This window comes from Brassica napus, chromosome A2, assembly GCF_020379485.1.
Source record: "Brassica napus cultivar Da-Ae chromosome A2, Da-Ae, whole genome shotgun sequence".
In the NCBI taxonomy this organism is placed as follows: Eukaryota; Viridiplantae; Streptophyta; class Magnoliopsida; order Brassicales; family Brassicaceae; genus Brassica; species Brassica napus.
In genome coordinates, this window is record NC_063435.1 from 3583712 (window position 1) to 3600510 (window position 16799).

Sequence of the window (16799 nt, forward strand, 5' to 3'; positions counted from 1 at the left end):
CTTAATTAAAGTCACACATGCGTCACTGACCACAAAACTCGTAATCTAAGTAACAAATAGCTATACTAATCATAACGTTAATTACCATGATATTATTTATCCAGGAGAAAAGATATATACTACTATGCATAAAAAGTCTTGTTTCTTCTTACTATTTAATATATATGTATAATTTTTTGGTCAAACATATATGTATAGGTTGAAAATGGAGCTTTTCTGGTAAAATTATGTTTGGCTAAAGTCCATTAAAAGTAGAATATTAAGATAACAGAGAGACTATAATATAAGCAAAAGGTACGAAATTGCTGCCAAGTTCAACTACGTATCTACATGAAAAGTCAAACCGTCGCTTGTCCGGAACATTTTGTATAAAATGTTATAATACTCTAAAACTTTCAATAACTCGTTCTCGACTCAAATCTTTCTTTCTTTCTTTCGATTCTTGTTCTCTTTTCACTTCAGGTTTGTATTATTCAAGGAGAATCTGTAATATAATATAAGATATCTTGTGGATCGATTGTTGAAGAAGAAAAGGTTTGATTCCCACAATAAGATCGATCATGTACACAAAGGTAATATACTTTACTATCTCCTTCTCGATTAAGCTGCACAAATCTTTGAAGTATAGTACCAATAAATAGAATGCATTAAATTTTATTTTGTTTTCACACCTAGTACATAGCATATGGAACCGGGGCATCTAGCTCTGGTGGTAAAGGGCTCACAGCTGTGAGTACCGCCACCTGGTTTCGATTCCCGGCCACTGCGAAATTTAACATTCGGGCCGCAGCGACACAGATTAGTCCCTTGGGCCTGGGAAGCCTTTGGGGAAACTGTGTATAATTCAAAAAAAAATGCAAATGTATCCCTTTTATACGCCAATGAACCCGGCTTTCCCCTCCCAATTATTCCTTTCAAAACACTATTTTCTAAAATAAAATATAACAATTGATGAATACGTTGCAAAATCTAACGGTATCGCTAATTGTTTTTAATACATTCAACCAATAAAATAAAACCGTTAATTTTTTTATTAACACTTTATTCAAAATCCACGTTTGTCCCATGTGATATCCCTCCTTATGTAGTAAACGTTTGTCCCATGTGATCTCCTCCTTATCTAATGCTTCTTCACCCACAAATCTCACTTTATACATATTGTGTTTGTTTCTTGTTCATACTATATTATACATTGCTATAAAAAGCTCACAGAGAAAGTTAAAAACACACCAGCCTCTACGTTCTTATATGTCTCTCTTGTTTTCTTCATAATAATAAGGTTTCGGATTCTGAGAAAATGGGTTTCATCCGGCCACCGGCGGTGAGAAGCGGCGGTGATTATATAGAGAGCATTTTCGGAGAATACTCCACCGGAAAACCAAAACCTGGCCGGAAACTCAACTTCGTGACGGCGCTTACGTTTCTTCAGTTCGCATTTGCCGTCTACGCCACCGTGCTTCTTTACTACATGAGTCCTTCCATTGACTTACGGACCAAACCGGACTTCACTTGGGCCACTAAATGGGCCCATAACATGCGTAGCTACATTGTCACCCCTCACGTCGTCAGCCATTTCCAAGACTCTAACATTCCGGCGACGTTATCTCCGGCGGAGGTCTGCGAGTACGAGAAGATAGATTTCTCGCAGAAGAAATCAAACGACGAGAAGATGATCAAGATGAAAAGGGAGCTATACGACGACGTTTTGGAGTTCCAGAAGAAGAACCTCGGTTCCGAGAGTCTACACGAGCTGATGAAGATGAAGTCTAAATGGGCCTTAAACGGGCCTAACAAGCCCAAAGTAACGGTCATACTAAACCACTTCAAAAGAAAAACGCTTTGCGCGCAGCTCGATTCCCTCCTCCACCAAACGCTGCCGTTTCACCATGTCTGGGTCCTGGCCTTCGGGAGCCCCAACGAAGCTTCTCTCCGGCGAATCGCCGGAAGCTACAACGACTCTCGGATCAGCTTCATCAGCTCCAACTACGACTTCAAGTACTACGGAAGGTTCCAGATCGCGTTGCAAACGGAAGCCGATCTTGTCTACATCCTCGACGACGATATGATCCCCGGGAAGAAGATGCTTCAGATGCTCGCGCACGTCGCGGGGACGGAGAAGTACGAGAACTCGGTCCTGGGAAGCATCGGGAGGATTCTTCCGTTCCGGCAGAAGGATTTCACGTTTCCGAGCTATAGGAAGTTCCGATCGAAGGAGGCGGGGCTGTACTTGCCTGATCCGGCGTATGACATCACTCTCGATCGGATCCTCCAGGTTGATTTCTTGTCGAGCTCGTGGTTCTTGTCGGCTGAGCTTGTTAAAGCGTTGTTCATCGAGAAACCTTTCACATTCGCTACTGGCGAAGATCTTCACCTCAGGTTAGTTTTGCAGGGCATGCCGGTTCGGTTTGGGTGGTAGTTCGGTTTTGGTGGTTTTCAATTAGTTCGGTTCATCTAAAATTGTGGCGAGTTAAACCGAAAACGAATTCGGTTTGGTATTTGATTAGTTCAGTTTGAGAAAACATTCCCGAATTTAACTCAAGTTTTTGGTTATATTTTTTATTTAAATTGATTAATAACTTGGTTAATACGGTTTAAAATTTTGGTTAATACAGTTTCTTTAGGTTGAACTCTTGATTAATTTAGTTAAGAGCAATTCTCTCAAATACCATTTTTTTAAGTTTTTGTCACAAAAATAGTTATTAAGAAAAAAATGACCAAAATATTCCATTTTTATTTTGAAGATTTTAATTTTAATTTTTTATTTTTTAAAATTTGAAACCTTATCTCCAAAACTCCACCTCCTTAACTCTAAGCACTTAAGTATAGATTAGTTAACATTTTTACCATTAAATAAAACTTATTTTTGTCATTTTTTTCATTGAGTGTTATTTTTGTGACAAAAACTTAAAAATAGCTATCCTAGGAAATTTCTCTCTAAGAGGTTAATTCGGGGTTCGAAATTTGTTAAAACTAGTATGGTTTGGTTTAATTTTTTCTCTTAAAGAAACGTAATTAACCAAAGCAATAACTGAAAAAAAAAATGAAATTGTCGAACTGAATCGAACTCTAAACTAAACCGAAATTTTAATTTCCTGGTTTGGTTCAAATCCGCAGACCTTGACTAGTCCATGGGATGATGTTCTTCGCGAGAGCTATATATTCACGTGTATTGTTTCTGATAAAGTTTTAAAAGGAAACTTGTTTCTCAAGTAATGCTTAGGGTTTGTTTTTGTGTGTGTTTTGTAGCTATCAGCTTCAAAAATACAGAAACGCAGCTTCTTTTGTTCTTCCTGTGGATCCAAATGACAAGGAGACATGGGGAGATAGTGAACATAGGCTCGCGTATGTGTCTGAGACCACAGTGATATTCAAAAACATCGTCGAAGTGAGAGACAACCAATGGTGGAAAGCGCTTTCAACTGGTTACATAACTCAATGGGCTGCAATGTATCCGCAAAAGATCGACGCTCTCTTTTACGCGCATTCGATCGATGAAGTCAAAGCACTTGGCCCATTGCTTGAAAAGTTCAGAACCACTGTTGGTAAAAAGGCTTATATCGTGGTGTCCGGTGGGAAGTTCTGTCCGTGCGAGGATGCTGCCTCGGCTTTGAACTGGCCTAAGATCGTTTGCAATGAGAGGAGGTTCAAGATTTTTGATCTGGAAGTTGGAGCTATCTTGGGTGTGTCGAACTCAGAGGTACCTGTGTTGCAAGCTGTGTATTCGAGCATGAAAGGGCTTATCAAGATACATAACCCTAGCGTGGTGATTACGGTAGCTGATGCTGATCCTAATGTCAAGAAAGCTTTGAAAATGGCTACTGAGACAAACGTTAATGGTACTGCACTGGTTCTTCTCCCGAGAGCTTCTATCTCCAAGGTTCTGTGGATGGCTGATTTGAGATCAACAGCATTGCCAAGTAAGAATCTTTAACCTCTTGGTTTAGCTTTTTGTGATGGGCATTAGTAGGATTGGGCTAAGTGGACATGGTCTGTCCAATAATCTAAAAAAATAGAATATTGACTTAAATCAAATTTGAAGAAAATAAGAGTTTTCTAGGGTATTGATTTCATGCAAAATTTTGTTTTTTCGTCAAAATCATATTTTTTTGGTCAAAACCGTAAAACAAGTTTCTTGCCTAAACCACACATAAAAGCTTTTTCGCCAAAATCATAAAACAAATTTCTTCTTTAAACCACACATAAATAATTTTTCACTGAAACTGTAAAATCAAATTTCGCCAAAATCACAAAATTGAGATTATCGCCAAAATCAGAAAATCGAATTTTCTAATTTTTTCCCCCTAATATGCAAAACAAATCAAATTTTCCATCAAAACTACAAAAACAAAAAAAAATTCTGGTCAAAACCAAAAAACGAGTTTTCCAATCAAAATCTATTAGTTGTAGCATATTTGTATTTTATCACATTTGCTTCTGTATTTTAGACGATCCATTGTAGCAAATTTTCTTTATAATTTTAATCTTTCTTTAATGGATCTGTGGAGATCCCATATCTTGTAATTTGGCTAACCTGAGATTGACATGGTTGCAGATTGGAATAAGATGAGAGTCTCAGTGAACATCATCACACAAAACCGAGCTCAATCATTATTAAGACTTCTAAAGTCTTTAAGCAATGCGTACTACCTAGGCGACGAGATACCTCTCAGCTTCAACATGGATAGCAAAGTGGATGAAGAGACAATAAAGGTAGTGACCACATTCGATTGGCCTCATGGTCCCAAAACATTAAGAAGAAGAATCATCCAAGGAGGCTTGATCCGCGCTGTAAGCGAGAGTTGGTATCCAGCTTCTGATGATGACTTTGGTCTCTTACTTGAAGACGACATCGAAGTCTCCCCTTACTACTACCTTTGGATCAAATACTCTCTCCTCGCATACCACTACGACCCTCAAGTATCTTTCCCGGAGCTCTCCTCCATCTCTCTTTACACACCAAAGATAGTCGAGGTAGTTAAAGAGAGACCTAAATGGAACCCAACAGAGTTCTTCAAACAGATCCATCCACACACACCTTACCTCCACCAGTTACCTTGCAGCTGGGGAGCTGTGTTCTTCCCAAAGCAGTGGAGAGAGTTCTACGTCTACATGAACATGAGATTCACCGAAAACGCTAAAGAAAACCCGGTTCAGATACCTAAATCAAGAACCAACGGTTGGCAAGCTTCTTGGAAGAAGTTCTTGATCGACATGATGTACCTTAGAGGTTACGTTAGTCTCTACCCTAACTTCCCTAACCAACAAAGCTTCTCGACCAACCACATGGAGCCAGGAGCTCACATTGCAGCCAAAGACAATGTGGTGAAACACGACAAAACTGATTTCGAAGTTCCTTTGCTTATGGATGATTTTAGAAACTTCTTGCCGAACCTGAAACTCCCTCCGGCATCGAAGCTTCCATCACTTAACCTCTTTAACGTCCCGGTTTCTCTTAAAGGTCTTAAAGCTGCAGGAGCTAAGCTTGGTCAAGACGTTCTTCGTTGCAACAATGTCTCTGAGATTGTTGCTGTTAATCATCAAACAGGTTTACCAGCTAGGTGCATGAAGTTCTGAAGATAGTTCCGTTTTAACGGATGATTCTTTGTTTTTTTACTATATGGTTTAAGGTTTAAAAATATGTATAACACAATGAAAATTCGATCAAAACATACACACAAACAACCAAAAAAAAAGAGTTGTCTAAATGTAAATTTGATTAGCCTTTTCTAATACACTCACAAGAGAAGTGATTACTACACAAACGACCAGTTTACAAAAGAGAAAGCAAGACAGTGTAGATTATTATTGTTGTTGTCGTTTTCAAATGCAAACACTTTCCAAGCAACAGCTTGTTCATAAGTGACATGTCTCCCCATTGTAGACAAACAGATTCCTGAAGGCAAGCACGCAAATCCCTGTAGAGACAAGACAAATGAGTGTCGCAGACATTATCTTATGACCGATTTGTTTTGTTACCTGTTGCATGAGCTTGGCGAAGTCGGAGCAGAGAGCCTTTCGACCAGATTCATCGAAGATCTTCTCGAGTGTAATGTCTTGTAAGGCTACAAGCGTTGTCTCTAGCATGTCTAAACCAGCTTGGTTTGCGAACATAAACACTGGTTGAGGCTGTAAACATAACCAAACTATATTAAACCGAGCCGGTTAAATGAATTAATACTCTTATGGACACTCTCACCTTTAACGTGCAACACAAGATAGCATCTTGGTGATCCCATATAAGTTTCAACACCGAGTCATTGCTTCCAAGCGAGTCAATCGTTACTAACTCCGAGCCTAAGTGATGACTGGAACAACAAACATTAGAGGTAAGACATCATCATTAGTTAGCTTGAGGTTTATAATAAAGTAAACAAAACCCACGTGTAGCTTTGGGAGATCCACTGGGCAAGAGTAACAGCTTCAGGACACCCCGGTGACAACTTGGAGCCAACACTCGGGCTTATCCCAGACGGTGAGATGGCCATTGCAACACGTTGAACCGATGAGATCACGCTCCTCACATACTGACAAGCCATACCAGCCACATTTTCTTGCAAGTTGGGTTCAAAAGGGAACTGAAACGCGATAGTGAGGATACATCTCGAGCTTGAGCAGCTAGTTGAAGAGTTTCCAGAAGCAGTCTCTGGTGATGGACCAACTTCAAGGCTAGAAGTTAAGTCTAATGTCCGGTGGTTAGACGTTATTAGGTCCTGCGCATCTCCCTGTATAAGTAAAAGAAAAAACAATGTTAAGACTTGAGACACAAGCAATGTGATCAGTGATGAAGCAAACAAGTACGGTTTTGGCATCAATTGGTATGACTCGGAAGCCAGAAGGAACAAGTGGAGCATCATCCGGGAACATCTCATTAATAGGAGCAAAGATTAGTTCTGAACAAGCTCCAACAGCATTCTCATCAATCCCAGTACATATCTGCCATACATCATTAAGGTCATTTTAACCAGTGTTCTAAAAAATCGGTCTAGACGGCGCCCAAGCAGGAGGCAGCCAATCGGGACCTAAATAAAACATTTTTTCTTGAAAGAATTTTTTAAAAATCGGTAACAAGCATTCAAAAAATCGGTCTAGGCGCTCGCCTACTCAATAATCCCTTTGAATATTGACTTTTAACTATGAAACTGGGAGAAACTTCAAGAACCAAAAGACATACCTGAAGAAGATGAACATCCCGGGACATAAACGCATCTTCTTGTGCAAGAGAATGACCTTCTAATCTAACAACTTCAAGCATCTGAACACAACACCACCAAATACATTAACTAGAGAACACAAAGATAAAATGTTTTTTGCTCACAACTTTGAAAGCCTTACTTCTTCATGTTCGATCGTATGCCCTAGAGGCATAATGATTTGGCTCCCTGTGAACCTTGTAGGCCTCACTCCCGGATAAGCAAAGGAACCTGCTTTAAGCGTCGCAGCAGAATATGCATCAACATGAAAATCAGCCCACTCGGACCGATGCTCTCTTAGAAACTGGATCAAAACCGCAGGAGGAACATTCTACAAAAAAGAACACACATTACAAACCAATGAAAGGAGACACAAAGTACTAAAATTAGACAGAAACTAACTTACTTGGAGAAGCATTGTAGCCTTGGCACAAAGCACACCTCCAAGAAACGAAAGAGAGCTAGAAATATTACTCAAATGCTTAGTAGAGTTAATAGCAAGGATGATGTCTTCGGCTCCATCACAATGCATTGTAGACCACCCGTCATCACCAAACCCATTAACCGCATCATTAAAACCCCTTAAGAAAATCAAGAAGAAAAATCAAGAATAGCAAATAGAGAACAAAGAGGAATTAGATTATTACCTGCTTAATCTTTGGCTAAAGGTTCTAAGAACAGCAGGCTGCTTTCCTAATCCATACACTAGTTCACCATTAGACTCCTGCGCTAATTGTCTAATATACCTCAATGCCTAAAACATGAAACCATTAGATATGCATCATATCTCAAGATTGTTTTATAATATATGTATACACTCACGGAGATGGTCATCTTTTGTGCAACGACTTTGGATGACTCATAAAGGGGTCTAAGCACATCAGGAACACTCCAAGCCTACAATGCAAGAAAACAAGAATTATAATCTTTTTTATTTTTTTACAAATTTAAGGAAGTAAAGATAGAATATGATGAATTACCTCAAGATTAAGGTGATCAACAATGTGAATAATAGAACCTCCACCATCACAAGGTCTTATTAAATACCCACTAGAAAGCATTTCTGCTCTCACGAACTGAGAAGCTGAAGCAGGGCTAGGACCAGCTCCAGAACCAGAAAGTGACCTCTCACATACCACATAACTGCCATTGTCGAGGCTAGTTGTGTATCTCAGGGTCCAGAAATCGCGGGCAGGAGCCAGAGTCGTTGGTGCATAAGTCTGACCAAAAGTCATTTCTCAAATTTATTATATGCATCTTCAATTGTTAAGAGATGGAAAACTAAACCATTAAGAGAATAAAGATTCACCTGCATATACACAAGCTCAATGGTGCCGCCATTACCTGCTGGGAACATAGTGTATACTTCAAGGCTCCTACATTCACGGTACCATGATGGCCGGTCTTTGAGGATCTCTGCAATCTGCAAGAGTAAAACCAAAACAAACAACCAGTTGAAAATGCAACATAGTCTGTAACTAAGTATTCTAAAAATCGGTCCTGGCGGCAAATCAGACCTAAACAAACGATTTTCTTGAATGACTTTATAAAGAAATCAGTGTGCATTCAAAATTTTTTGTATAGGTGCCCGCCTAATCAATAATCAACTATAAAGCACTTAATTACCGCCTAACGATTTCTAGAACATAGTCTATATAGCAGTGGCCCATTCTTACCTTCAATGGTTCTAAACTGACAAGACCACAGGCTCGAGCTGCCACTCCACTGCATCTTTGCGAAATAGCAAAGATTCCAACCGAATCCGGACCAGGCTAAACGCACAACAAAACATTATTTACAATATAACCAACACATAAGTAATCAGAGGAGAGGAGTATAACCTTCATCCCGGGCATCTGAACCCAATCAACAGCAGTTCCTGTAGCCTTGGATAGGAACTCTGCCAATGTCTCCTCTGCTATCGAGATCAATCTACAAACAAAAAAACAAGTGATTAAGCCCCAAGAGAAGTCACAACCAATTCAAATAAAACAAACTTTACCCAGCATGACTATTAGCGTCTCTAAGAGAATGCTGAGGAGTTGTGACCACAGAGTCACAGCTTACATCGTTCACCTGAAAAATCACAACACACAAGTCAAATAACTTAACACGTCACGGTCCATTCTTTTAAGAAGAAATTTTCAAACAAAAAGAAGTTAACATACAACAGTAGTTAGCTGCTGTTTCATATATCCATTCTCACAAACAAGCTGAGAAACTTGCTTCTGGAGTCTATCATTCTCCTCCATCAACAGTTTATTCATAGCCGAAAGCTTCCTGTTCACGCTCTGTAGCCTCGACGCCTCTTTCCTCTGCTTATCTCTACACCTAAAAACCACACAAAACAGTTATAACCAAAATTTCCCAAGATTAGAGCATAGAATCTGTGGAAGAGTGTATACCTCCGGTTTTGAAACCAGACCTTGATCTGCTTAGGCTCGATGTTGGCCAAGATGGAACATTCACGGATCAGCTGCTGACGCCGGAGCGAGCTTGGCTTAGGACACTCGGAGTAGACACGCTCCAGGGCCTCTACTTGCTCAGACGTGTACCTAACGTACTTACCGTTACTGTCTAAATGTCTGTTCATGTTGTCAGAGGTGCTTCTTTCTCCGTGATTAGCCACCTCCATCATCTCCATTTTATTATGACCCCACAAAACTCCAAAATGTTTAAAAACTTGCTTCTTTTACTCTTTTTTTATTTATTTATTTTTTCTTAGGAAAGTCCGTCTGTTTCTTAAGAGAAACGTAAATTGTAATCCTTTTGTTTTTTTTTTTGTATTTTCTCAGACAAAAGAAGATTCTATGGGCGTGGCTTGTAGCGAAAGATAAACGACATGTGGAGACTTGAGAGTTTGAAGAAACAGAGATAAAGATTCAGAGGATCCGAAGATTCTTGGAGGGAAACAGAATAAGACCAACCAATTACAGAGTTTGAAGTTTTCTGTGGGAAAAGAGTAAACTTTTCACGGGAAAGGGAGAATTCTCTCAGAGAAGAGAGAGAGACTGACTGGTTGGAGCATTATCAGAATTCTTCGGGACAGATAAACGTTGTGGAGAGTGATGTATAGAAGAAACGCAGAGCATAACTTGGTACCAGTTGAAGAAGCTTAAAAGTTTTATTCAAGATTCTGAAGAGAATTTAATGGAAAGAAAAGAGAGTGGTTATGTGAGAAAAAAGTAAAGACTAAAAGAAAGAGAGAGAGCAAGTGATGTGTGTCCGCTCGCTGAAATTAGAACAGAGGTAAGAATAAAAGAGAGAGAGAGAGAGAGAGAGAGAGAGAGAGAGAGAGAGAGAGAGAGAGAGAGAGAGGATTTGCACGCAAACCGACAAGCTGTTCATAAGCAAAAAAAAAGAGTTGTTCTTTTTTTTGTCTTTCTTATTTAATCTGTTTAGTATTTATACGGCATTTACAATGTTTGTCCACATTGTTTATAAGAAATGAAATTTAGGACTTTCTGTGTTCTTTTATTTTATTTTTCATATCATTTTTTTAATTCAAATATTTTATATTAAATATCCGCTTGGTAGATGGTTAATAATTACAATAAAAAATTCCAAAAAATAAACTCTATTAAAACCACATTAAACCAAAACCAAGCAAAAAGTTAGCTCTAACGTTTCAGGCGTTCCATAACTTTTACCGTCGCTTTCTTCGGAGTTTGCGGGCTGCATTCAACAATGTGTATCTCAGTCTCTCCAGCTAATCGTAACCACTCTCGCGGTAACCACACGAAGCGTTAGAAAACGCAAACCATAGAAGTCCTACGTGAATTTCGCCAGAGCAGTGAAATTTGTCGGGGGCAGACGACCTTCAAAAGCCAATCTTGACTCACCATGCATGCCTTCCATCGACTTCAATGGAGTTACAAGACGCGGATTTCACCACTTTAACAAGAAAAACAAATCCTAGAAAAAACTTTCTCCACCTGTCGTCCTCTAAAAGATGCTTAGAAAAAAATTAAAAAACACATGCTCTAATAATTTATTTTGTTTCCAAAAGCATCTTCCGTCGTAGCTCCATCAGTCTCCTCACCACACACGGTCAAAGAAGGAAAGAGAGTTTCGAATTAACATATAACCAAAACGACCAGCCATACCACCAAAAGAAAAAGTTAAATCGAGGTCTTTCACATCATCATCGTCAGCTGTGAAGACGATGGCAAAAAAAAACAAAAGAGAGAAGTCCCGATTTAGGACCGGACTGGTTTTTCTGCTACGATCCGCAGCTTTTGCGGTTGGTAGCAGTTGTCGGCGTTTCGAAACAATTATACAAACCGCTCTAAACCGTTCTAAACCTCTTAAAATCAAAAACTGGTTTCAGCTAGCGTTTGTGGTTGCGAACGATTGCGGGTAGAAAAATAAATATAAACTTATTTTAAAAAAATATTTTAAAATGAAAATATGTATATATTTTATATATTAATTAAAATTCACAAACAAGATCATACTTTGTTTTATAAAAAATTAAACCAACTATTTATTAGAATTTTTAAACATTTATATACACATATATAAAGATATACACATATATAAAACGAAATTAAATATTTTTTATTTTTTTTTTAAATATAAATCTTCAAAACAAATTTTATTAAAATTATAACTTTCAACTAATTTAAAATTTTTCTAAATAAAAATTGTTTTTTATTAATCATATTATATTGATAATTATTATATTTTATTACAATAGTATGTTTTTTATATTTTTTACAATGTTATAATATGTTAATACGGGTAATTTATTATTAAACCGTTGCAATATCTTATAATCAACCAGTCACAAATATTCCGCAAACGCAACAATTTTCAAACGTTGTATTAGTCATACAAGACGCTTAGTAACGCTTGAAACCGCAACCACCCACATCCGCAAACTCATGCACTCGCAACCGCAATCGCTGCATTTAAACCAGACCCTTAATCTAATTCAAATGCGTTCACAACTGAGTTTAATTTTAATTTTATTTTGTATGATGAAATGATAATGTACAATATCTCTAATAAAATATATTTATATATGTCTAAGTCTAGTAGGTGAATGTGAAATTATTGTATATTGTACAAGTCTAGCAGGTGAATGTGAAATCATTGTATATCGTTGTACAGATCTAGTATGTGAATGTAAAACTTTTGTATGTAGAAGTTCCTAAAAAAAAGTATATCAGAACTCAAATTCGGATAAAGTAAGAACGAATCAAAAAGAATCAAACTGCCTAAAGTTATGCGAGATCCAAATTCCCATGATCGGAATACCTTCAACAACTATCGGATTTGCCAAAAAAAAAAAATGCTAACATTTTACCAAATTTTCAAAATTTGATAACAATTGCAGAGAAATTAATAGAGATTAATAGCGGAATGCTACACAAAGACGGAAAGCGGCAACAAAATGAAATTGCAAGCAGAAAAGCTAGACTAGTAACAAGCTAAACAGTGAGACAAGTTAAAACTTAAACGACAGTCAATAAGAAGATGGATGAGAACGTTATCCAGGTCCTGAAAGACAGATTCATTCATGGATTACATTGAGATAGAGTACATAATATTCAAGATACGTAGTGTTGTTCTGTATGGCATATCCATATCACTTTATTTTCATATCACTGTATGTTCATAATACAAAAAATATAAGAATTAGCTTTCTTTTCCGACAATGGAAAAAATTTATCTTCTCTTTTTCAGTTGTCAAAGCAAATTATTCTGGAAAATTCCAAATGAAACGATCAGGATCCCTATAATGATATTTTACATGTGTGCATAAGGCGTGTATGAGTAAAATAAACTCATTCTCATTAATTAATTCAATGTACAAGTGTTGGTATTTATACTATGTACAGACTCAAATATCTTGCTATACAAGGACTCTTTCTATACAAATGACCAATATAGATAATAGTCCCCCTCAAGATGGGACGAAAATATTTAAGAGACCCATCTTGCCAAACAACTTCTTAAACGATGCAGGGTATAGAGGTTTTGTAAACGGATCAGCTAACTGTAGCTCTGTTCGCACATGTAACAACGTGAATAAACCCTGAACCAATCTATCCCGAACGCTGTGACAATCCATTTCCAGGTTCTTCGTGCGTTCATGGAACACGGAGTTGTGAGCAATGTGTATAGCAGCAGTATTATCGCAGAACAGCAAAGTCTTCTTGGCTAAAGGAATACGCAACTCGATGAGAAAGTTATGTAACCAGAATAGCTCATCAGACACAACAGAGAGACTCCGGTATTCTGCTTCAGCAGAACTTTTCGCAACCACTTTCTGTTTCTTGGAACGCCAAGCAATGAGAGAAGTACCAATGAAAATGCAGTAACCAGAAGTGGAGCGACGAGAATCCTGACAAGAACCCCAATCAGCATCAGCAAAAGCTTGAATCTGCATTTCAGCCAGTGAGGAGTAGAATAAGCCTTGTCCAACTGTTCCTTTGATGTAGTGAAGAACCTTCCTCAAAGCTTTCTGATGACTTTGACGAGGAGCAGAGGAAAATTGGCTGAGCTTATTCACAGCAAATGTAATGTCAGGACGAGTGATCTGCAAGTACATCAAACGACCAACAAGACGACGATATGCTTCAGCATCAACAGGAAGATCGGAAGGATTAACCTTAGGATCAGAAGTGAGCTTGATAGAAGGATCCATAGGGACACTTGATGGTTTGCAACCAAGTAAGCCTGTATCAGCAAGCAGATCAAGAGCATATTTACGTTGACAGACATGAATCCCATCAGAAGAGCGAGCAATTTCAAGACCAAGGAAGTACTTCATGAGACCAAGATCGCGAAGCTTGAAGTGATCTTTCAACTGAGACTTTAAGAGATCCACCTCGGTATCATTGTTGCTACAGATTATGATGTCATCAACGTAAACAATCACACAGAGAAAGAGATTATCAGCATGTTTGAGGAAACAAGTGTGATCTGAATGAGTTTGTATAAAACCCAAAGAGAGGAGAGTCGAGGAAAACTTAAGAAACCATTGCCGGGAAGCCTGTTTGAGACCATAGAGAGACTTCTCAAGCTTACAAACGGCATTCGGAGGTAAGGAGTCCCCCTTTCTTTGTGCATATCCAGGAGGAAGACGCATATAAATCTCCTCATCAAGATCCCCATTCAGAAAAGCATTAGAAATATCCAACTGATGCAGTGAAAAGCCATGAATAGCAGAAAGGCTAAGGAGTAATTTCACAGTAGTGAGCTTAACCACAGGAGAGAACGTGTCATGAAAGTCAACACCTTCCTGTTGTGTGTACCCCTTTGCCACAAGACGAGCTTTATACCTTTCAACTGTTCCATCAGCATTAAATTTCACTTTGAAGACCCATTTGCAACCGATAGGAGTCTTATCAGGTGGGAGAGTGCAAACGGTCCATGTACCAGTCCCTTCCAAAGCATCAATCTCTTCATCCATTGGATCATCCCACACCAGAAGTCTCTTAGCCTCAGCATAGGTTAAGGGTTCTTTTACTTTGTCAATAGCTACTAGAAAAGAGAGATAGTGTGGAGAAACTTTATCATAAGTAAGAAATGAAGAGATTTCATGAAGGGTTGAAGATTCTGTTGCATTGCAATAGTAATCTTGAAGATAAGCAGGCTTTTTAAGTCTCCTGTGTGATGTTTGAACAAAAGGTTCATCATCATGTTTTGTGTTTGAGGAAGATGCGAGAGAAGAAGTCTGCTCAGCATCTGGAACATTACATGTCACAGGAGCTTGTGTTGGTAACTGATCAGAAAAGAATTCAGAAGAAGTGGAAGAGAGATCAGTACCAACGAATGGAAAGAGATCTTCGTGAAAGACTACATGTCGAGAAATAACTATAGAGTTACTCTCAAGATCAAGAAGTTTGTAGCCTTTTGTTCCCGAGGGGTAACCAAGAAGAACACAAGCACGAGCTCTCGGGTCAAATTTAAGTCTGCCTTTAGGTGAAGTAGAAGCATAACAAAGACATCCGAATGTTTTAAGTTGATCATAGTCAGGAAGATGATTAGTGAGAACTTCAAAAGGACTACGATCTTTTAGAATTGGAGCAGGAAGGCGATTGATTAAGTGAACTGCAGTGAGAATGCAGTCACCCCAATAAGGAAGAGGAATATGAGATTGAAAAAGAAGAGATCTAGCGACATTAAGAATGTGCTGATGCTTACGCTCCACAACAGAATTTTGTTGGGGAGTTTCAGGACAAGAGTGAAAGGAGAGGATGCCTTTTGATTGGAAAAGAGAAGTAAACTTGAGTTCTGGAGCATTGTCGGATCTAACCCCTTTTATCTTCCTATCAAACTGGGTTTCTACCATTTCTATGAACCCGGGAAATATAGTAAGGACATCAGACTTATGTTTAAGCAAGTAAACCCATGTGGCTCTAGAACAATCATCTACAATGGTGAGAAAATATTTGAATCCATCGTGGGTAGATGTAGAGAAAGGCCCCCAAGTATCAATATGAACTAAGTCAAAAGGTTGAGAGCTGAGATTATTATGGGAAATGAATGGAATATGTTTTTGTTTTGATAGATGACAGACTTTACAATGAGAATCACTTTTAGTAGTCTGCTTAGGGAAATCTAAAATAGACTGCATAGACTCAAGTTTAGACAAAGAGGGATGACCCAATCTTTTATGCCATAAGGCGATACTAGAAACTGCAGCAACAGTGATGTTTTGTAAAGTACCTGAAGACAAAGACTCGATATCCAGAAAGTATAGATTTGCCACTTCTCTACCCATTCCAATCGTTAATTCCCGTGTATGATCCTGAATACCACAAGAAGATTCATCAAACCAAACCCGACAGTGTAATCCCTTGGTAAGACAACTAACACTTAAAAGGTTAAATTTGAACTGGGGAATGTACAGGACATCACTAAGGAGCATGTTTCTACCCAAGGCTATGGTTCCTATACCAACAATGCTAACCAGAACTCCATTAGGCAGAGATACCGTAGTATCATGAAGAGATTTAAAGGAAAGAAAAGAAGAGCGTTGATGAGAGATATGATTAGTAGCCCCGGAGTCAATCACCCAAGCATTTAGTGCATTAGCATTGTTAGTCAAAGAGCAGACATAAGGCCTATCAATACCGGTAAAAGAACAAAGGATAGATGGATGAAATGTACCGGATATTGGGCAAGTGGTTGAAGAAGAAGGGATGGAAGCTGAGACTAAGTGAACCTCTGGTGTAGAAGTAACCGTTGGAGTCTGAAGTTTGGTACTGAGGAAAGAAACCAGTTGTTGAATCTGAGTTGGAGACAGATCATCTGCACGGTGATCATCCTGTTGAGAAGTATCAATCACTGCAACATTAGCTGATATAGAAGAAGCCATCTGATCAGATTTTGGAGACGGTTTCATGCTGTTTGGATAGCCATGTTTCTTGTAGCAGCGATCAATCACATGACCAGGACGATGACAAAAGGTACAAAAAGGTCTGTCTTTCCTTTGATATCCAGATGATGGTTGCGGAGGTTTGTTGTTATAGTGATCAGGAGGTGCAGAAGGTTGAGAAACTTGAAAAGCCGAAGGTGTTTCCAAGATTGAGGATGCCTGAGAATGAGCAGCACGATGACTGTCTTCTTGATCCAAAAGATTGAACACCTCAG

General features: G+C 38.6%; 2 protein-coding genes across 2 annotated transcripts; one reads left to right on the forward strand and one right to left on the reverse strand.

The window, feature by feature from the left end:
• The first annotated feature begins 911 nt into the window (after nucleotides 1-911).
• On the forward strand, nucleotides 912-5671 carry LOC125583312. The gene is made up of 3 exons (XM_048749968.1): nucleotides 912-2376; nucleotides 3247-3917; nucleotides 4553-5671. The coding sequence occupies exons 1-3, from the start codon at nucleotides 1298-1300 to the stop codon at nucleotides 5572-5574; spliced, it is 2772 nt and encodes a 923-aa protein (XP_048605925.1). The 5' UTR covers nucleotides 912-1297; the 3' UTR covers nucleotides 5575-5671.
• LOC106385108 (homeobox-leucine zipper protein REVOLUTA) lies at nucleotides 5622-10480 on the reverse strand. The gene is made up of 17 exons (XM_013825067.3): nucleotides 9596-10480; nucleotides 9359-9521; nucleotides 9193-9266; nucleotides 9032-9122; nucleotides 8867-8962; nucleotides 8500-8613; nucleotides 8171-8410; nucleotides 8013-8087; nucleotides 7838-7944; nucleotides 7597-7771; nucleotides 7333-7521; nucleotides 7172-7252; nucleotides 6799-6933; nucleotides 6382-6722; nucleotides 6197-6305; nucleotides 5977-6126; nucleotides 5622-5915 (listed from the first exon to the last, which is right to left on the reverse strand). The coding sequence occupies exons 1-17, from the start codon at nucleotides 9832-9834 to the stop codon at nucleotides 5754-5756; spliced, it is 2541 nt and encodes an 846-aa protein (XP_013680521.2). The 5' UTR covers nucleotides 9835-10480; the 3' UTR covers nucleotides 5622-5753.
• Nucleotides 10481-16799: the final 6319 nt, after the last annotated feature.